This window comes from Pogoniulus pusillus, chromosome 35 (assembly GCF_015220805.1).
Source record: "Pogoniulus pusillus isolate bPogPus1 chromosome 35, bPogPus1.pri, whole genome shotgun sequence".
Lineage (NCBI taxonomy): Eukaryota > Metazoa > Chordata > Aves > Piciformes > Lybiidae > Pogoniulus > Pogoniulus pusillus.
Window position 1 is genome coordinate 14345277 of NC_087298.1, and position 21055 is coordinate 14366331.

The 21055-nt window shown below is 50.6% G+C and overlaps 2 protein-coding genes across 2 annotated transcripts; one reads left to right on the forward strand and one right to left on the reverse strand.

The window, feature by feature from the left end:
• On the forward strand, nucleotides 1-2696 carry BBLN (bublin coiled coil protein). The gene is made up of 2 exons (XM_064170909.1): nucleotides 1-171; nucleotides 835-2696. Exons 1-2 carry the CDS (start codon nucleotides 21-23, stop codon nucleotides 1023-1025), a joined length of 342 nt encoding a protein of 113 aa, XP_064026979.1. The 5' UTR covers nucleotides 1-20; the 3' UTR covers nucleotides 1026-2696.
• Nucleotides 2603-20606, reverse strand: CIZ1 (CDKN1A interacting zinc finger protein 1). Its single transcript, XM_064170902.1, has 15 exons — nucleotides 20285-20606; nucleotides 18240-18355; nucleotides 15863-16029; nucleotides 14912-15047; nucleotides 14000-14060; nucleotides 11313-11392; nucleotides 10883-10956; nucleotides 9754-9936; nucleotides 9284-9414; nucleotides 8858-8942; nucleotides 8185-8298; nucleotides 7699-7875; nucleotides 7022-7091; nucleotides 5881-6002; nucleotides 2603-3324 (listed from the first exon to the last, which is right to left on the reverse strand). Exons 1-15 carry the CDS (start codon nucleotides 20380-20382, stop codon nucleotides 2749-2751), a joined length of 2190 nt encoding a protein of 729 aa, XP_064026972.1. The 5' UTR covers nucleotides 20383-20606; the 3' UTR covers nucleotides 2603-2748.
• Nucleotides 20607-21055: the final 449 nt, after the last annotated feature.

Consider the following 21055-nt stretch of genomic DNA (forward strand, 5'->3'; position numbering starts at 1 on the left):
CCGGGGTGGCGCGCGCGGGGATGTCGGGGCCCAACGGCGAGCCGCACGTGCCGGTGGGCGGCGGCCTCGACAGCGACAGCGACGGGAACGGGCACGGGCACGGGGACGGGAACGGGGACGAGCACGGGGACGGGCACGGGGACGGGGACGGGGACGTCTTCGGGGAGGAAGGTGCGTGCGCGCGGCGGGAGAGGGGCAATTCCCGTCCCGCTGTGGGCCCCGAACTCCTGCAGGCCCGCGCCCTGCGGCTGCATCTTAGTTCCTCTGTCCGAGGATCGCTCGGTGCTTTGCCGGCCACCGGGACGCGGCTGAGCGAGGAAACAGTGCGGTCAGGCCTTGAAGCCGCGGGACAGGTGACGCGGGCAGATCTGGGAGAGGCGGTGCATGGAAGAAGTGAATTTAATGCAGTGAGCTGGGCACATTCCTTTTGCGGGCGTTCTACATTATCTAGCCAAGACACTGCTGACGCTGCCCCGTCAGAAAAGAACGATGAAGTGAGACCACGGCAGAGCGGTAACCTTGTCCTTGGGGTTTCTTCACACTGTTGCAATGCAGAGTGCTGCACACTGCTGCAGTGTCCAAGACCAAAGGCTGTCAGATACACTGGGAATGGGTGTGGAGTGCCCAGGCAGCCTACCTTTGGCCTTGTTACCAGTCCTCCAGCTCTTCATTGGTTTATTTGGTGACACAACGTGCAGGATTCAACTGCATTTTACTTTACGCACCCAGTGTCAGACAGAATGCTGTAGGCTTCTTGTGCAGAAGCTCTAACTGCACTCACTGACTACAGTGATAATATCCATAACTTAGTAAGTCTGTCTCCCTTCCTTTTAGAATATGCATCAATTAACTCCATGTTGGACCAGATCAACTCCTGTCTGGATCACCTGGAGGAGAAAAATGACTATCTGCATGCCTGCTTGAAAGAACTGCTGGAGTCAAACCGCCAGACCCGCCTGGAGTTCCAGCAGCAGAGCGAGCAGCAGATGGAAGCTGATGTGCAAGGGCCACAGCCTCCCACCTAGTGTGCTGGCTGCAAGCCCACGGGTAGCACTGCTGATGGGACCCTGACTGGTCACCAATTTAATGTAAAACTTCAATAGAAGAGGCACCTTCTGGCTGTTAGTTGTTCCTTCCTGTAGTTGTGTCCTGCTGTTCACCTCCCTGTTCTCCTTTCTTTAGCTGTGATAGGTGCAGAAGCTCACAGGTGGATGGAGGAGAGCTGATTTTGTTTGCACTCCAGCATGAGCCAGGCAGCATCTTGCCTAAAGCTGGTTGTAGGAAAGCTGATGCTGTGCAGGTTGTTGGCAGGCAGGCCTCTTCACAGAGGAAAAATGATCTCTGCCCTTTTGTTACTGGCAAGCAACAAGCGTTGTGACTCTAGCTGCTTTGCTTACAAAGCAGTGGGCAGGAGCTGTCCTGACTCCAGGCTTGCTCCAAAGTGTAACTTGAGACAGACTTGGAGAAGGCCCTAGGCCACTCCTGCCTTGTAACTACAGCTTCCTCTTGTTCACATCACCCATGATGGACAACACATTGGCAGATAGTTCCAATCATGGGACTTAGAATCATAGAATCATAGAATCAACCAGGTTGGAAGAGACCTCCAAGATCATCCAGTCCAACCTATCACCCAGCCCTATCCAGTCAACTAGACCATGGCACCAAGTGCCTCATCCAGTCTTTTCTTGAAGACCCCCAGTGCCTCCACCACCTCCCTGGGCAGCCCATTCCAATGGGAAATCACTCTCTCTGTGAAGAACTTCTTCCTAACATCCAGCCTATACCTACCCTGGCACAACTTGAGACTGTGTCCCCTTGTTCTATTGCTGGTTGCCTGGGAGAAGAGGCCACCCCCCACCTGGCTACAATGCCCCTTCAGGTAGTTGTAGACACTTGTCTGTTTCCTCCTAAGAGGTTAACCTACCATCGTTTTGACCACTGCAACTGGAAGCTGCCCAACCTGTTAAGCAGTCATTAAGAATGTGGATGTTAAAAAGGTAGAGCAGCCAGGTTATCCTGCAGCACAGAGCCTGCCTGTGAGGAGAGTCATCTCTGTCCTGACAGGAGAATACACGAGTGGCCTGGTCTGGAACTGTGACCTTGTCAGGGGAGCCTGGGGCCAGCACTGTGAAGCAAGTCTTGCTGCTCTGCTTTTATGAAGTTAAAGGAGTTTTGTTGAAAGTTAAGCTGTAAGAAATCTGGTTTATTAAAATCAGCTTGAAACAGAATTTGGTGCTGGGAGTCCTCTGAGAACAGTCTGGATTAAGCTGTGGCATTACTGACACAGGGCCAGGGTGCACAGCCCTCTCCTGTTGCAGGACAGTGCTTGTCCAGGTGTGCATCTTTGCAAGGGAACTGTTCTGAGGAGCAGGACTAGACACACTGGCTCCCAAGGGAGAAGGCTTTCCTCCGCCTGGAAAGGAGATGAGAGGAGCTAAAAGAATTCTTAGTGAAAAGTCAGCCTGCATCCATCTACTTTATGAGTCTTGTGCCCTGTGGAAATCACATCATCAGCTTTGTTTCAGCCTTCCGAGCCTCAGGCCTGCCACGTGAATGCTGTGTCGCAGCTGCACAAGGACTACACAAGAGCAGCCTGCAGTAGACACGCTAAAGCCAGGCTTATTTTATTTTTAAAATAAAAACAGCAGTAAAGTTGAAGGGGTTTTGCTCTATTAAAAGACTCAGAAAATAAACATTTCCAGCAGATTTCCTTTGTGAAGGGCTCTCTCTCCCTTTAAGGCCACTCTATCTGGGTTTGCGCCGAGCGGAGCGTCTGCAGGCGGCAGAAGCCAGGCTGCCTGGGGAGGGAGGCCCTGCCACGGCCTCCCGGCCTGTGCCTGCTGCCTCCTGCTGCTCTGAGCCCCCTGCACTCCCTGGCTCCTGCTTGTTGTTGGTGTCTTCCCTTTGCCTGGCTGCAGCAGCCCCCTCCTCACACACAGCGTGTCCCAGCCACAGCCCTGTGCCATGGCCCTCTGTGGGCAGCAGGTTGTCGGTGCTGGTGGCAGTGGATTTACTCTCCTGGAGGTTTTCTTCTACAACCAGGATTCCACAGATGTCAGTCATGCTGGCTGGGCTCCTGCCCTTGGCTACAGTGGTGGCCAGCTCACCCTTACCCTCCGGAGACCTCAAAGCTTGTTCTTGCAGGGCTGACAGCTCTGTACCTTCCTTGTCTACCCCATGCTCATCATTCATCTTCTTGCTGGTATCTGCTATGGTAGCAGGCTGGGCTGGATCATCCAGCAACTGGGAGCTGGAGCCCTGGGAACGCAAAGGAGCCTCGGGATAGGCAGCCGCGGCGCGACATCTCGCTGCCTTGTACCTCTGCAGAAGCAAACAAAGCAATGTCAGGGACAGCCCAGCTCAGCTACTGGCTTTGCAGCAAGCAGCAGCTGGTCCGGAGCAGCTGTACAAAAACAATGGTGAGTGGCAGCTAGGATCTGCAGGGGCACAGCTTATCTCGGCAGCTCCTGGCCTGGCTGCTGAGGCTTCAGCAGAGAAGGATCAGCTCCTGCGAGAAAAAGTGATGTTAACATCTGTAGTCACCCTGGCATTAGTGCTCAGCAAGTGCATGGCAGACCTGCAGCTCCCCAGCCAAAAAACACCTTTTGGCAACTGTTAGACTCAGGACTTGGTAGATGTAACAGTGCAAGTGACAGTTCTGACTTCAGCTCCTGCCAGGAGATGACTCTGGACACGTACCTGGGACACATGAGGCTATACACGCCCCTTGGCCACAGGTGGTGAGTTCATATTCATCAGCCAAAGCAGCTTCAGTTTTTTTCACTCAGCTGTGCAGGCAGTGCTACTGCTGACAAGAACACAGCATATGAAGGATATCTTCCGGCTACAAGGCACTGAGGTGCCCTACAGAACAAAGGTAAGCAGAGCGCCAGTGAAGGCCCTCATTTGAACTGCTGCTTTGAGGAGCCAGCAGAGGTCTGTCAGGAGATTGAAGAGTGGCTCTCCGGGAAGCAGCAGCTCTGTACAAGTGTGCAGGCATCCCAGACAGGACATGAGCTGGGTGAAAAAAAACAGATCCCTCCTGTCCACAGCAGGTCCCTCCAGAGTCAGCTCACTTTCAGCCTGCTGCTGAAGGGTCCCTTGGGACTGCCACTAGCCTTAGGTCTGACAACTGAAGGAAGCTATTTTGAGCTGCTGGCCTTGCAGCACTGCCTTAAGCAGCACTGCTGCCATCTGCAGTGTGGATTATAGCATATCATATGGGCAGCTTTACTCTGCACCCCTCTCTGTCCCTGCAGGCTTGCTCCTTCTCTGTTCTCAAATAGTGGGATGTACAACACTCCACAGCACTAGAACCAGACCAGTCCATTCATGGTGTGGTACCCAAGCTGGACCAGGTGCAAGAACACCAGTTTGCTTTCAAAGCAATGCTGTGAACTGCCTCAGATGCAGACAGTTCTCTGCTTTGAAACCCTCTGCTGAGCTACTCTGATCAATCAGTACCCCACAAGCTGGCAATGATTTAACTCAAACTGTGACGACCTCAGGGCACCAAGGAAGCCCAGAGTAAGGGTCAACAGCCTGGAGATTTTTAAGGTAGGCCTCTTGTCATAAGTAATCCCTCCTGGTCACTGGCATCCATTTGATAAGCTTCTGGTTTCAGCTCCAAGGGAGGTACACACACTGCTGCTGCAGTTTCACTTAGCAGATCTAAAATGAGCTAGGAAAACTGCAAGGCGATTCCTGCAATCCCAAGGTGACTTGCTGCAGTGGGAGAGATGAACAGCTGTCAACAGCTGTGGGCTTCTGCTGCTTGCCATTCCAAACCCACTGCTCTAAGCACTGCCTTCTGAGCACCCCACCCCTGACTGGAGGCAATGACAGTTGGCTAGAAACAGTTGAACTGTCTGAACACTAGAAAGAAACACAAAGCTTTAAGGGCTGTGTGTGTTTGGCTTTTCTAAGTATTATCTAAAGCTGGTAGGGAAGCAAGAGTGGCTTTTGTTGGAGCAGGCTGTGGGTGTGCAGTGAGCGCAATGTGTGAGCCTCCCTCCTTACTGAGGTCAGAGAATGCTACTCTCTGGTACAGCCAGGGCCCAGGCAGTGGTCACAGGAGAGGAAGGAGACAGTGCAAGCCCTACATGTCCATCACAAGGTTCTAATCCAGGGTCCACACTCCCTGGCAGGTCAACAAGGACAGAACAATGGTGGCAGATTCCAGCCCATCCCAGTAGGAAAAGCTTTTGGATAATGAAAGCAGCAAAGGACAGAACAGCTTCTTCGGGTGGAGCCAGAAAAGCAAAGAAACAGGATCAGCTGGCAGAGGTTTGTGCTAAGGAGCTTCAGCAGGCAGACAGACTGACTGATTTCCTGTTGCAGGCTGACCCTGGGAACCAAATGGATTCTCAGCACCTTGCAGTTTCCTTCACACGGAGTCTCTAATGCTACATTTCCAGGTCCAATTTCACGGCTCAATCGCCCCCACTATTTTGACTAAAGAAGTTGTTCCTGCAGGATCACACAAAAGGATGGTGGGCATCAGCTTCCTTTAAGAGAAACGGCCTCTGTCTCTTGTGCTTTCCCATCCTGACCCACCTGTAATCTGTCTAACAAAGAGGTCTAGACTGAACAACAGACTCCACAGGTTCAGCAAACAGAGCAGACACTCTGAGGAAGATTTCCAGCCAGAAATGGGCAATAAGGTGACAGCAGCAGTAGCTGGGAAGCAGGACTGGAGTGGCTTTAGATCTACAGAGAGATGAAGACAAACATGGATCACACCAGGAGAAAGCTATGGCACAATGGACACCAGGGGAGATGGCAATGAATCGACAAGACAGCTAACGTGGTGGGGCACTGAGGGGACACGCACGGGGAGGACAAACGTCAGGCCATGCAATCGCCAAAGGGTCTGACCTGAAAGTTCTCAAAATGCATCAGGGACTTGCAGTGTGCGAGCCGGGCAGCGGAGTCGCTATGGCAGAATTTGTGACACAGCCTGCAGAGGTAACCTGCGACGGGGACCAGAAAGTCCAGGCCTGCGAAACGGGAGGGGAAGGGAAATCACAGATCACATTGAATGGAATTCAAATCATGAAAGCATGTTAAAAGAGGAGGGAGGAGAAGGAGAAAAGGAAGAAATCTTTGCTTCTGTTAATCACAGATTGCAAGATGACTTGCTGAATATCTCATCTTACCATGGGATGGCTGTGGGGTGGATATTCAGAGAGAAATCTGGCTGCCAGAGCAAAGAAACTACACAGAGCACTTAGGAAAAAAGAAAGGAAGAAAGAATACAATGGAAAACTACAGAGAACGTGTGCTCTAATGTCAGGGGATCAAACCAAGCAGGAGACAGCAGGCGTGCGAGAGGAACACGCAGAGAACATTCACAGCATGAATCATTATTCCATCTGCCACAGGATAGGGAAAGGTTACAGGAAGGAGTGGTGTAAAGAGCTCTCTTTGGGCACAAAACGGGCTCTGCAGACCTGCCCTCCTCAACACGAATAGCCGTTTGAGGTCTGAAATCAGAGTGGCTGCAGGATAGGGACCAGTGGCAGCCATCTGGAGGATGATGGTGCCCACCAGCACGCCTGAGTAACTGCAAGGCAGAGCGTGGGGGTTCTGAAGCAGAGCAAGCATGCACAGTCTGGGCTCCAGCAGAGGCTTGGATACTGTCAGTACTGCTCAGTACCTCCACACAAGCTCTATTTCTGTTGGAAAGCATCCTAACCAGTATGCTTCCAGGCTCCATCTTTCCAGAGATCCTTCATTTGCCACCTGCTTTCTTCAGGACTCCTGCCCTACTTGTTCAGTCTCCTACCCAGCTCTCATCCTTTCTTCAAAGCTAAAGGCAGCTGACCAGCATCAATCACATCCTTGTGTTTTAGCACACAGCAATAAAGCAACATTTGGCTCTTTCTCCAAGAAGCAGTGACCTGCACCAATCCAGTGCAAGTGCTGGAGCACCATGGCCCAGCAGCAGGCAGAGACCATCCTTTCTTTCAGATCCAGCATGGCTCTGTGGGCCTTGTGCTCAGCTTTGCTTGCTTACCATAGGCCGTGTCTGGACAATACTTCTCACTTCCCTCAGAATCCTCCACAGACACCTCCTTCAGCCCAGTCTAGAAACCAAAAGAACATTAGTGCCTACTGTATCTATGCCACTTCCCTCCCTGGGCTCCTGCATTCTTCTGAAAAGCTTGGGAGCAAGCAAGAGGACTGACACACCAGAAGGAGTTGCACAGCATCTGACCAGAGACAGATACAAACCCCAGTGCCAGCAGACCACTTCATTACAAAACACCCCTCACACTGTAAGCCTGAAGCAGCTTAGCCATGTGCCTCCTTCTTGGCAACTGCTCTGCTGGGAAAATACTTACCAAGATAAACCTCCCCCCATGTCTCTTGTGAGACAAGCTACTGCTGGGCCATTCAAAGAGGTTGTCAGGGTCAGAAATTCTTTCCCTTGGAAGACAGTGCTTGTGCTCCTCAACGATGCAATGTTCAAAGACACCAGTAGAAGCTTAATATACAGCAGAAACACCCTCCTGGATCCCCCACACAGTGCCTGATTCTCTTTTGGATTGTCCTGAGCCCTCACCCTTCTGCTGCAGGGTGCAAGTTTGACTGGACTCTTCAAACCCTGAGCTCAGCCAGGCAAGTCTACCCAAGTCACAGGATCCCACAGCAGATTCTCAGACAGGTTGTTCCTTCTTCTGCACTGCATACCTGCTTGGCAGCAGAATCCTCATTCTCTATCAGGACTACATCAAGGTCTTCCTCACAAGCTCCCCCCTCCTCCTCCTCCTCTTCATCATCATCATCTTCAAAACATCCAACAGCATCCACAGTGATCAACTCCTCTGAGTCTTCTGGGCTGCCCAACTCCTTCTCTCCCAGCCTCACCTGTCAGGTACAGAAAAGAAAGATTGGATCAACTTGCACTCTCCATTTAACCATGGAAGACTCCAGACTCTGAACAGACTGCATTTGATAAGTAGAAGGGACTGCAAGAGAGACATAAAGCTCCCTTGCTTTTAGACACATCTAACTCCTTGTCCACTCTGTTTTTATAAGCTCTAAAAACTCTAGTCCAGCAAGAGATGAAAATCAGAAGGCAGCTGGAAGAACTCCACATCTTCCTTTCATCTGCACCAGTCAGGAAAGCAGGAAGTTAACCTGCTCCACAGAGCATCTCCATTCAGGCAGTATTACCTCTTTGGCTTTCTGTTTGTGCTCAGGGGACTTCATGTGCTCCACAAACTTGCGAGGGGTCTTGAAGTGGCGGCTGCAGACAGTGCAGAAAGGACGAAGCGAGCGTTTGGCCTGCTGAGGAGAGAGGGACCACTTAAGAGGATCACAGATAAATCTAGAGTGAAGCAAAGCCACAGCCTTGCACCTAAAGCACGTTTTCTTTTACAGAGAAAGGGCACCCTAGCTCTTACCTGCCAAAAAGGCAGAAACACACAGAGCAAAATGCACCTGGCTTGGGAGGGGCACTCTAGCATTTCCCCTGAGAGCCAACAAATACAATGGCCTGCCGAAATTTCAGCTTGAGAATCTATACCTGGCCACCAATTCCTCCTTTCAATTGATCTGGTGAGCATGAAGCCATCTTAGTATATTGAGAAAAGTTGAGAGCCCTGGACTAGAGGTGCTTCAGGCCATACTGACACAGCATGACAACTGGAAGCTCCAACAATGCCAGCGTTCAGAGGCAGGAGGTAGTGTGGCAGTGCCCCTAACAAGGGTGCCACTGGCATAACTTCACGTGTGTCTCTCCATTCCAATCACTTTTTCCTTGCTGCCTGGGGAGCAGGAGATGCTAAACACTTCCACTCAATCCTCAAGGCCACTACAAAGATGAAACCCTAGCTGTGGCTGTTACCTTGTGCTCCTGGGTCCTGCGATGCTTGATGAGATCCCCTGTAAAGTGTATCTGGCAAGTGTTGCACCATCGCTGCTGGCTCTCCCTGAGGTGACAGCAGACAGACCTGTAAGTCACACCTTTCATATCCTCCATGGAACACTGCAGTGCGTGACCTATTCTAGGCATTTTTTTTCCCAGTATTCCTAACATTACAGGTTCAGATTTATCTTCTGCCCTTCCCAGGCATTTATACACGTTGCTTCAGCTCGTGCTACAGAAAGGCACCAGGTAAAACAAGTCTCTGGTCAAAGTCAATGCTGGCACCCCTTCTCAAGGAAATTAAAGCCCCTAAAACCAGAGGGATTTTGTACCTTACCCAGAACATGGGGACACCCTGGTGCAGGCCAACATTCAGACTGACTCTTAGCACAGATAAACACTTACCCATCGTTCTCTGCTAGCACCTTCTGCACCTTCACCATGGGCAGTAGTGAAACAAAACAAACGTTGCTCATGTGCTGGATCTCCCCAAGTCGCTGCTGGTGCTGAATTCCAGCCATGTGGGATTGGAAATTCTGAGCAAGGGGTTGAGACAAAGACACATTAAAATATATTCAAAATAAAGCAAATAACAAGTGTGAGCTTTCCACTCTCTTGACTGCTATTCAACAATGGAATGGTAGAAAAGCTTGAGCACGGCTGCCTGCAGATCCACCTACACTGCACTCTGGCAGGCAGCCTGCTGGCTCTTCAGGAGACCTTCATCTACATGCTCCTCATCAGTTTTGAAGTCTCTTGCTCCTGAGGTGTGAGCCCTTGCTGGCAAGGCTCCTGCTGCGGCTCCCCATGGCAGCCAGCCATCCTTCTCGCTTCTCCTGACTGCCCCTATCCCAGTCAGACCTATGGAGCTTTACCTGCTGGCTGCAGCAGTTGGTCTTGCAGATGTAGCAGTAGAATTTAAGGACTGATTCTGGACTGGGATCAGCTGTGCCCACCTCACAGGTCCAATGGCCTGGTTTCAGAGCTGTTGTACTGATGGCTCTGCTCTCACTGCTCTGCTGGATAGTCACTTTCAGTGAACCGCCAGAGCTCAACACCTGCCAAAGGAGGAGTCAAGATTATGTGCAGCCTCTCAACAGAAGACACTCAAGAGGACACCTGCTTTTTGTAGGCATCCTAAGATCTCTACTCTTCAGAAAACGCAGTGAAACTTGAAGCCAGCACAGGCTGATCAGAAAGGCTTCCACTCCCAGCACTGCTAACTCTGCTATCCCTGTGCCCTAGCACCAGGCGCAGCACTACAGGTGGTTGTTTCTACAGCCTCTGCAGACCACAGCAACCGAAGCTGCACTGGTAAGGGGAACGATCAACTCAGGTTTCTCCCTGCAGAACAAAAGGCAACTCAGCACCCACATGAAGGAACTCAAGCAAGTGCAGGATGATACCACTGGCCACATCAAATAATGTTTCAGATTAGAAGACTACCAAGTCTGATTCACACCACAGCTTAAATCTTTGCTTACAAATTTGCACAGCACAAGATCCTGGTGTAACACCTAGCACCTGGACAAGGCACTTCATGCAACAGATTCTGCGGTTGCCAGCTTCACCTGGCTCTTGTTTCTGCATGCTGCCTTTCAAAAGCACAGACCTCACCGTGGCAAGGGCCACAGCAGCTGCATCTTTACTACCATCACCTAGTGATTTTTTCTACATCTGCTCTTCAGCAACACAAGAGATGTGTTGTGCCCTCAACAGACCTTTTTGTTGGCTCTTTCAATGCAACTTCCAGTTTTCCCAGATGAACACTGAAACCTCAACGAATCCCAGACAGCAGCAGGTGAGGTGCAGGCCAGAAGAGGTGCAAAGGCAGCACAGCAGGGCAGGCCATGTCCAAATTGCAGCCAAGTTGTGCCTCACTGCCAGGGATACAGCGCTCCAGACATGGGTGCTAGTCTGGCTCCCAGTGACTATGGGCTCCTCTGGGCTGCAGGGGAGGTTGTGTGTTCTGCACCAGCCCTGCATGGAGTGGCATCTACTCACCTCAGGAGTCTTTGGCTCCTCAGAGAATTTCCTCTCTTTAGAGGGATCTTCAGCTGTGTACTCCTTTGTGTTGCCTGTATTGAGGAAGGGAGAGTCCCTTTAGTTTCCTTAACCCCAGACAGCAATGACAGAAACACCAGAGCAAGCAGGGAGCTTTCCTCACAGTGCTGCTGCCCAAAAGCCCAGATCACAAACCTTTCTCCAAAGCAATGCTTATCACAGGGAAACTTCCCATTATTTGCATCTGATAAACAACAGGTTTTATAGACTAAGGGTGAGATTCCCAGATTTTCTCTTCCTGTTCCCATTCCACATAGCTGGAGGAAGGACACTTCTGATGAGATCCACAGGACCTACAGATGCTGATCTACAGGTGCATTTCTAGCATGGGGTGTTCTGAAAGTGCAAATCACAGTGCTCAGCAACTCACCATCATCTTGGTCCTGGGTGCTTGATTCTCCTGCTTCTTTGCTGTCTGTGGTGTCCTCTAAAGCAGATTCCTTGGTCACACTTTAAGGACAACAAGAAAATAACCTTATCTGCCATGTCACAGACAAAAAGATTCAGATGACACAGCAAGGTACAGGCTGGGGTCTAAGCTACAACACTCTCTACTAAACCTCCAATAAGCTACTGAAGTGGTATTTCAGGCAAGGTTTTGGAAGAAACAGGTAAAAATTACGAAGAGCGGGCATTCCAGAAGAGACAGGAACCAAATCATCTGGACAAGATTACAACCGATTTTTTGGATCACTGCCCTCTCCTGCAAAACAGCTGCAAGGAAATCACTTCACACAGGAAATGTTCTTAACGAGAGTTCTGAGAGGTCACTGTCTTGACTGGTAACCTGCAGGGAAACTGCAGCACCCAGACAGCACTCCAAGCTGCTGTGTGCATGAGGCAGCAGAGACCTACTGGACCTGAAGGGGTTGTCAGTGGTGCTCACAGAGGTTTCATAACTGCTTGCTCTTTTTGTATCTTGCTTTGTTCCAGGGTCCATACAGTTCAGCATGTGGGGGAAGTGGAACTGTACAAGATGCAAATCAAAAGGAGTTTACTGTGTTCTATTTGATCTCTTAAGGAGACAAAAGATCCCAAGGGGACTGCTGAGAAGAGAGGGTTGACTTCTGAGAGCACAAACTGCACTTGCCAGGGTCTTTCTCCATCAGGCCTGAATGCCTCCCCACCCGCTGGTGTCCTGCTCAAGTAGGAGCGCAGCCTGTGTGGATCCTGCATCCAGTGACCCAGGCACTACAGGAGTGATCAGCCTGGTGAGAATGTAACTGGGTTATGTGGTTATAAATAAGCAGCAGGGCCTGGGCAGTGCAAACACAAAGAGAACAGGAATGGCTGGCATTAACTTGATGTCAGGTGCTGCCAACAGGCTCAACACTACCCCACACACAGATGGTGACAGCACTGCAAGGCAAGGGTTTGCAGCCTGGACTGCGCGTCTAAGGAGCAGGCTGGGGAAGCAAAAGCCACCAGGAGTAATGATCTAAGGAGGAAATGCTTTTACACAGATACTTGTCAGGCCATGCTAGAAGAAGTGGGTGTTCAAGGAGGATTTGAAGGTGGTGAGTGCTTTCTGCACTGCAATGAAGATGTTGTTCCAGGCATACAGATGGTACATGGGAGAAAAGGCAGGAGTGGGAAAAACCTGAAATGAAGAAGGAGGCTGGGGCTGGTATTGCTGGCCACAGGAAATGGAATAATGAAGCATGAACAGAGATTTGTGACATGGGTGGGGGAAATGCCCTCCCTTCTCATCTGGCAAAAATGAGAACAGAAAGCTGCTCTTTCAGAAATCCATCATCTGTCCCTTGGAAGCAAACAGAAACACTTTAAAAAAAATGATCCAAGGATCCAAGTCAACCCCAGACAGCATGTATGCATCAGATCTGCCAGTCCTGGCTGCTCCTTAGCAAAGGATTTTCCTAACAGCAGGCTTGCTGCAGTGAGATCTGTCACTCCTTAGACTTGACTCTTTTCAGTGTATGTAACACGACTTTGATTAATACCCTACTAAATATTAATGTAATTAAAATTAAATGAGCTTTGGCAAACAGATTAGCAAAGCATACACTAAGATGCATTTGACTCAGCTTTAATTGAATTTATTCATTTTCTTGCTAATCAGAGTGCATCATTCACTGTGATTCCTGCTAACACTATTTATTACTCTTTAATGTTTTACATGATCAAGGTAATATCTGAGTACCAGAGTAATCCTGGGATAGTCTCCTTAAAGCCAGCCATTAATCTCTAATCTACATATGGGAAACAGAGAGGTGAAGAAATTTGTGTGGAAGCATATAGGGAATTGTTAACAGGGAAGATAAGAGGACCCAGGAGCCCTGACTCATAGTCATTACCATATGCTGGAGACCTCTCCAGTCAGTGCCTGCAGACATCTCACTTTACTCCCTCCTCTTCACAGCGACAGCTCTGGGTCCAGCAGAACCAGATGGCACCTGGAGCTCCAGGAGGCACTTTCCCACTAGATGGCAACGCAGCCTTGGCTGCGCCCTCCTGCAGCCCCAGCAGGCAGGGAGAGCCCAGAAGAGCCTGCTGTGGCCAGCTGGCAACAGGACTACCTTGGGCTATTTTTACCCAGCAGACAGGGATGCTGACAAAGCAGCCTCTGCAGAAGGGTACAGCACTCAGCCTGGACACTGCTCAGCCTGCACTAGGGAGCACTGAATCCGTTCCCATTCCCTGAAACAAACCATCTCTCCTACACTCACTGTAACCTAACATCTGCCAAAGATCTTCCTCTCTGCTGAGCTGGCTGCTCACTTCCTTCTCTGACATTTAGGGAAGGAAATCAGAGAAATGGATCAGGCTGGAAAACAAAGAACCCCTCTGCTGCTTACAGGAATCCTGGCAGGAACACACATAAGCAAACTACACTTTGTGGCACATTCACATGAGCTGCATCTCTTACTTTTCCTTCCCACAGCAGAGACTCTGCAATACCCTGCATGTCAGCAAGCATCACGAGATTTTCTGACTGTCCACAAGCACCTGAAATATCTCCTACACGCTAGGCATCAGGCTGGTCCAACACAGCCCTAATCATTACAAAACACAGTTCATGTCCCATTTAATAAATACCTCTTCAGTCTTTTTGCTGCAGGCTCAGTGTTCAGCACAGACTGGGCTGGAATTCTTGGCTCTGCAGGAACACAGAAGATCTCCTTAGCAAAGCAGACCATGCTACCTTCAGGGTGTTCTCTAACTGAATGGTCAATGCCAACAAAGCTCTGTTGGAACGATTACTGCTACAGTTGCTTATCTGAATTTGACAACTGTAGTGACACGCATGAACAATGCCCCAGGAGGTGTGAGTTTCAATGTACAGGTGTTACTGGTGTGAGGGTCATCCAGAAAGATACAGGCAGGTTTCAGTCCCCTACCTTGGTGACAGGAGCCCAGACCGTAGCACACAGAGATGAGCCAGGCTGGTATGTCCACCTGGCAGCAAGCATTGCAGCAGGCAGTTTTCACCACTGCTCACAGCCTCACATGGCTGCATTTTCAGTCAGAAACATTCCCACTTCTGCCTTGTGTCCAGCACTAGACCAGACTCAGTGCTGGCTGCTTCTGTTCTGACAGCTGGAGGACAAGTTCTCTTCCGACTCATCTTTTCCTCAGCACAGGGGTTGCAACTGGTTCTACTTCACGTGTCTGACTCCATGAGATATTGAGTTCAGCATGGGTAGGGAGGCATTAGGGAAGCTTTAATTTCAAAACTGTTTACTTTTTTCCCCTCCATCTTAAAATGGGGCTTGAAGTCAAAACGACTTCTGAGACGTTTCCATGGGAGATGGAGCTAGCTTATCAAGCCCAAAAATACCCAGGGAAAGGAGATCTCTGAAGCAGACTGCTGTCACAGGCAGCCCAAGTGTTCAGAATCAGAGGAATGGGACCAGTTAAGACCACCTGCCATCTCCAGCTTGCTGTAGGAATAGGTAAGAGAAGCTTCTAACATCTAGTAGCATTTGACCACTACAGGCTCCCCCTTACCTGTGGATGGCAAGGAGTTGTTCTGCTCTAACCCTGCTTGCATTCCTTCTGGGAATTCCATTTTCTCATCACCTTGTGTCTGAGATGAAGAACCAGGATTGAGCTCTCGCTTCCTGTCAGGGGCCCTCTGGAAGTCCTGCAACAGGCAGAGAGTCACTGCTGGCTCTTGGTCCTTCCTCAAACCCAACACACTGCCCAAAGCACTGGAGTTACTGCAGGGCAGGAAGAGGAGCTCCAGCACACAGAGTGGAGGGGGATAGAAGGCTTACGAGACTGCCTTGCACCAGGCAGGTCTGCACGGTTCGACAAATCAAAGCAATCGAACTCCACAGGCAGCCCAGGACACTTCCAGGGCTTAAAGCAGACGCACACTGCTTGTAGAGAGTAGAGCTGCTTTAAAGGGACTCAGGCAAGAGGTGCACAGGCAGGTAAAAAAGGATAGTCCAAAATAATCCAAGAGGAGGGAAGTATGGTCAATTAATCCAAGAATTACTTCCAGGATACAAAAGAGGCCTTAATGGTGGAAACAGAAAAGTTTTACCCCCAAAAAAAGATTTTCTAAAATCCACAAGAACAAAAAAGCATTTGAGAGGGCTAATGGGCCAGAACTTTGTCCTCTGTGAAGGGGAAAGCACTCAGCCAGCATTTCTTTGAACTACTTTGAAGATGGTAATTCCAAAGGCTCTTTGTATCTTAGCTTTAAGCAGTTCTCCTGTGAGGAATTCTCTCTGGGGCAAGAAGCAACAAGAAACCTTTTCACTTTAAGTGTAAATATGGACCACGGGAACCTTAGGGATGGGCTTATTCCTGTATTTCTGTCAGGAGCATGGTGCAAAACAGTTCTTGTAAGGCTCTCTTCCTGCCCTGTCCTCCTCCACCTACACCACAGTCAAGCCACAGAGGTGCAAAAGCAGCACAAAGCTCTCCACCAGCTGGAAGCCACGAGCCCACCTTGCGGAAGGTCCGGTTCTGCCGCTGGAAGGGGAGGCTGGGGAAGCCCAACCGAGTGGGCTTCAAGGAGACCCCAACAGGTGGTGGCCCCAGGAGGGAATGTCTTGTAGCCTGAGGGAAGAACTGCTGCAGCGCTGGCGCCGTCATGTTAAATCCACGCAGGTTCCCTGCAAATGCAAACACAGCTCATCAGCACCCTGTAGGGCACACAGGAAAGCTGCCACCTGGAGCTGCAGCAGCCAGAGAGGAAGCACTGTTGCGACGCACAGGGCACTGCATGGGTGTTCTACACTCTGTCCTCTTCAGCCCCCACAGAACAACTTGGTCTAATAGCAACTATTCCTACATTTGATTTTAATGGTCACTGCAGGTTAAGATTGCTAGAGCAATTATTTCATCTGAGCACCCCAGTGCTTCTGTTTGCAATGAGGTCACAAAAATTCACCCCATATCTGTCCAGTCAGCACACCATAGTATGGAGGCTCCAACAATGGACTTCACTTCCTGGTTGTCATACGAGATCAGTACGTCACAAATTTTGACAGCCAGGACCCTGCCACTTCCAGTTCTAGTGCTCTGTGTTCTGAACAGCACCCGCAGGCTGTTAACCAAGTCTCACCAATCTCTGACCAACACAGTCCTCGTTTCAGAGGTGAGGGAATGGAAGTGCTCAGATGTCTCAGCTACACCCTCAGAAGCTGTCCACTGTTCTGGGAACCCGGATTTCTACTGCAAGTTTTTAACCTCTCCCTCAATCTGGAGCATACTCTGGCTTTTTAGCAGCACTGAAAGCAGGACAGCAAGTTTGGATGCAGGCAGCTGAAGTCTAAATAACCAATCTGCACTGTTTAAAGCCTGCAACACCACAGGAAGTCCTGCTTTATGTTTGTCTTCAAAAATAATCTAATCCCTTATTACTTACCATAAATAACCTCTTACTGTAAAGAGACATAGCTGTATTTAAAAGGTCTGTAAGGCAAGGAATCATCCTTTGCTCTCAGATCACTACCTCTACAGAAACACACATCCATTTCAGCTTTAAGTGGTTGTCTTTTCCTACTCCTACTGCAGAAGCCACATACATTCAAAGCATGATGTATGCTGATGTTTCCCAGGTATGTAAGTGCTACAGCACTAGATATTCTTACATGTAACCCGAAACTGAGAGACCAAAAATTTCAGATCCCTAAGTAGCAGAACACTGGACAGGGCAACCACCATACCTGTTGCTGCTGGCTAGCTGGTCTGGGCTCTTGAAAGAGAAGTCACAACTCGAGTGTGTATAGGTGACAAGAAGGCCAAGTGCATGTAGAGTGCTCATTGGCATACTTTATCTTGTATCTAGTGTGCCTCAGGCCCTTGCCACTCTCCTTAAATGCAACTTCTCAGTAAGAGATTTTGCTTTAGGGCAAAGGTCAGGCTATGCTAACATCAAACATCTGGAAGGAATATGGCTTTGTCCCCTTTCACTGCCAGTTCAGTTTCACTGAGAGATCTGTAGAGAGTGCAGTCACTAGAGAGCCCTCTAGTTAAATGGGCAAGAGAGAACAAAAGGAGAGCTAACGACATACAGAATAAACCTATTGTCCTCACATCTGGGCATGGTCCACAACAAAGAAAAAAATTGCAGACATTAAACTAGGCACTTCAAAACTATCCCAGGTATTGATTTTGTGTGCTGAAAGAAGTTGTCAGGTTAAGACAAGAACAAAAATAATTCCTAGTAGCTTTACGTTAGCAATGCTCTTATGAAGGCAGCTTTAGACATCTGTTTTGAAAACATCATATCTGGCAAAAGAAAAAAAAAAATCCACTTGTGGAGACACAGCAATGTCAGAACAGTGACATTTCCTACACCAATGACAGCCACTGCAAGGAACTGAAATTTCACAGGACAGTCAAAACCTGAACCCTTTTCCACCACGACATACTTTACTGGTTATACTGCACTGAGTTTCAAGGGACAAGCACCTACTGCAAACAAGGTTAGCATGCATGCAAGAGACAAGGAGATAAACTGTTTCAACCTTATAAGCATGAAAGACAAACAAATGATAAACCAATCTAAGTATTTTATATAGAGAGATGAAAAAATACTCCACCAGGTCTAAGATTAAAGGCTGCATTTAGTATCTAACCTGATGCCTCCTACTGGTATCCCTGGTTCTGAACAGTTGGGCACATGGGATTTTCAACAACTGAAGAACCTCTTTGATGTGAGCTATGGACAAATTTGAAGAGAGAAAAGAAAAAAGACAAAGGAGCTGCCAAATGCAAGGACTGCAAAGGTCCAGCAAGAAATAGCCATCCTATGGCTCAGTCCATGAGGGATGATTAAACAACTCCAGCAAGAGAGCATCTCCCTTAACCACCATACCTTGCATGTGCTGCATGAGCAGGGCCCGCTGAAGCATGGGGTTGGCACTGAGCAGCGATGGTTGGTTTGCTGCCCGTAAGCTCAGCATCTGTTGCTGCTGCGGTGGTGGCAATCCCCTGGAAAAGAAGACATCACTCATAAGAGCCAAACAGCAACTGCACTCTTCAATTCCAAGCACCCAACCAGCATGAAAGAGAGGGGCAGAGAACAGCCCAAAAGCTGATAACTGTGTATGTAAGGACTCCATGCACCTGCACTGTATTGTCTTTCTTCCACTCTCCTGGAATTTCTAAAGCAAACAGATTGTCTATCAAGGAATTTGAGGTCAGCAGTAACTCCTTAGCACCAAACCCACATAAAGCCTGTCAAGCAGCATAAAAAAAGCCCAGGAGCTGACTGCAGCTCTACAGAATTATGCAGCACTCGTCAGTAGAGGCGAAGGATCTAGATCAGCAGCTACATTTAACCTAACAACAAAAAAGTTCCAAACCCAGGGAGTTTTCTCAGCAGCTGCCAGTACATTTTTCCCAAATCCACACCTCCCACGCAGGGCCAGAGGGCACCGCTGCACAGGGTGCCCCAACTGCCCCGGCCAGAGCAGCTTTCTCTTGTCGTGTGCCACCCTGCAGGAGACGGCAGCCGCTGGGGAAGGACTCCCTGGTGCTAAGAAGGGTGGAGCAGACACAAGAAAAAAGTCTGAAGAAACTGGCAGGCGCTTCTTGAGGCAATTGCAAGGTCGAGCCCATCTCCAAGCACGACTGCTGACACAGCTAAACATGTCAGGGCTGTAAAGAGGTACCAGCATGGACCAAAATATCCACCCCCAACAAATCCCCAGCCCTCAGAATGCAGCTCATCGTCGTGTTTGCTGCTCTAGATTGTTCCAGCATCAGAGCTGAGATATTTATACCAGAAAAATCATACTTTTAAAGGTGCAAGATGCATCCCTGCCATCTAGCAGTCAGCCCCATGATGGCATTTTAAAAGCAACTTTGTTTTTAGGGTAAGACATACAATAATAGCAAACATGCAGAGGTTCCTATTCCTACTAGAAGATTCCCACATTTCCCTCAGGGACAAATGCCTTACAAGGATAAAGTAACTACTATAATTTATTACATCAGAAATTAACTTTGTTCTTAAATTCCCATTCCATTGCTCAGAATTTGCAGAGTGTAATAAGGCTTTAAAGGCAACAGAAACTGCAGGGGAAATCTGTGTTAGTTCTCAGCTTCTCGGGGCCAACAGTTCCTAAGACAATTGTTTTCTCTCTTGTATTTTTTTAGGAAAACCTCTTTACTTCTAGCAGACTATCATTTGTCGTTTAACAAACAGAACATGCTCTTCTCCATCCCCACCCCACGGTGCCCGGTCACATCCGCAGCGCTGCTGCCACTGCAGAAGCTAACAACCTCGTCCAGGCCAGGAGGCCCAGGCAGAGCGAGCACAACCAACCAGCGTGAACCCGAGAGGAAAGCCAAGCGTGCGCGTCCCTCGGGGCAGCGCAGGGAGGTCCCTGCCAGCGTTTCTCCGGAAGATGGTGTTTTCCTCACGCCCCAGGCCTGCGGCCGTGCCGCCGAGAGGACGCTCGGCGCCGCAGCATCCTCTCCGTCACCGCCGCTCTGCCCGGGGTCACCCTACGGGCCCTCGGAGACTCCGCGGCGGGAGCGGCGCGGCCGGGGGAGCAGCACCTCCGGAAGAAGCGTGAACGGCGGAGGCAGGAACCCCCCGCCCGGCCTCCCTTCAGCGGGGTGCGCAGCCCTCACCCTTCCTCGGGCATCGCCCCACACTTCTCCCCCACCGCGCTCCCGGCGCTCCCTCGTCCCCGCCGCCCCTAGGGGCCTCCAGCCTCCGGCTCTTCCCCGGTCGGGCCTGTGTCCGCGCCCGGAGGCCCTTTGTCGCCTTTCCGCGCATGGGGAGGGCAGGCCCGCAGCCGACCCCGTCGCAGCTTTGAAGGGGCGAGGAGGGCCGGAGGAGAGGAAGACGGAGGAGCGCGATCCTCCGGGACAGGCCCGAGATCCCCGGGCTCGCGTAGCGGCGCTTACCGGCCTCCCTGCTGCGCCGGAGGGTGGTGGTGATGCTGCTGCTGGAGAAGGTGCTGGAGCTGCAGCAGCTGCTGCTGGAACTGCTGCTGGTTGAACATGTTTGGGGAGCCCCGAACGGGGCGAGCCTGAGACAAAACACGGGAGGGCGAGGGAGGCACCGGCTGCGGAGCTGGCGCGTATCAGCCCGGCAGCCATTGAGCAAGGGAGCCGCCGCCGCCGCCGCCGCCGCCGCCCATTCATTCACTAAGCCGATCCCCTCTGCCTCCTCCTCCTTCCTACCCCCGGGGTCATCGCAAGCAGCAGCCTGCAGAGGAGGTTCCCAAACCCCACCTCCCACAGCTTGCTCCCACCCTTCGCTGCCAGGCGAGCCCGCCCCGCTCCCCGCGGTGGGGCCGGAGCGGGCCGGCAGTCACTGCCCCTCATCACCAGTCGCACTCACGGCGGCGCCCGCAGCGTTCAGCCCTGCGTGCTCGCAACCTCCATCTTCCGGCTTAGGACAATAACCACTTGCCCGGGCAGGGGGCAGCTCCTGCGGCAGGGCTGGAGCCTTGGGATCGCGCCTGGAGCCCCCTCTCAGATGGCTCCGACTCCCCACACCTCTCATCCCCCGCACAGGAGCAGGATGAGGTCCCCTGTCTCTCGAGAGGGCTGGGAGGGGACGGACACCATCTGCCCAGGGCTGGCAGAAGGAATGGAATAAACGGCTGAAGAGGGGGAGCAAATGGGATCCAACAGCGTGGGGTTTCTGCTCTTTGTTGTTTTGGTTTGTTT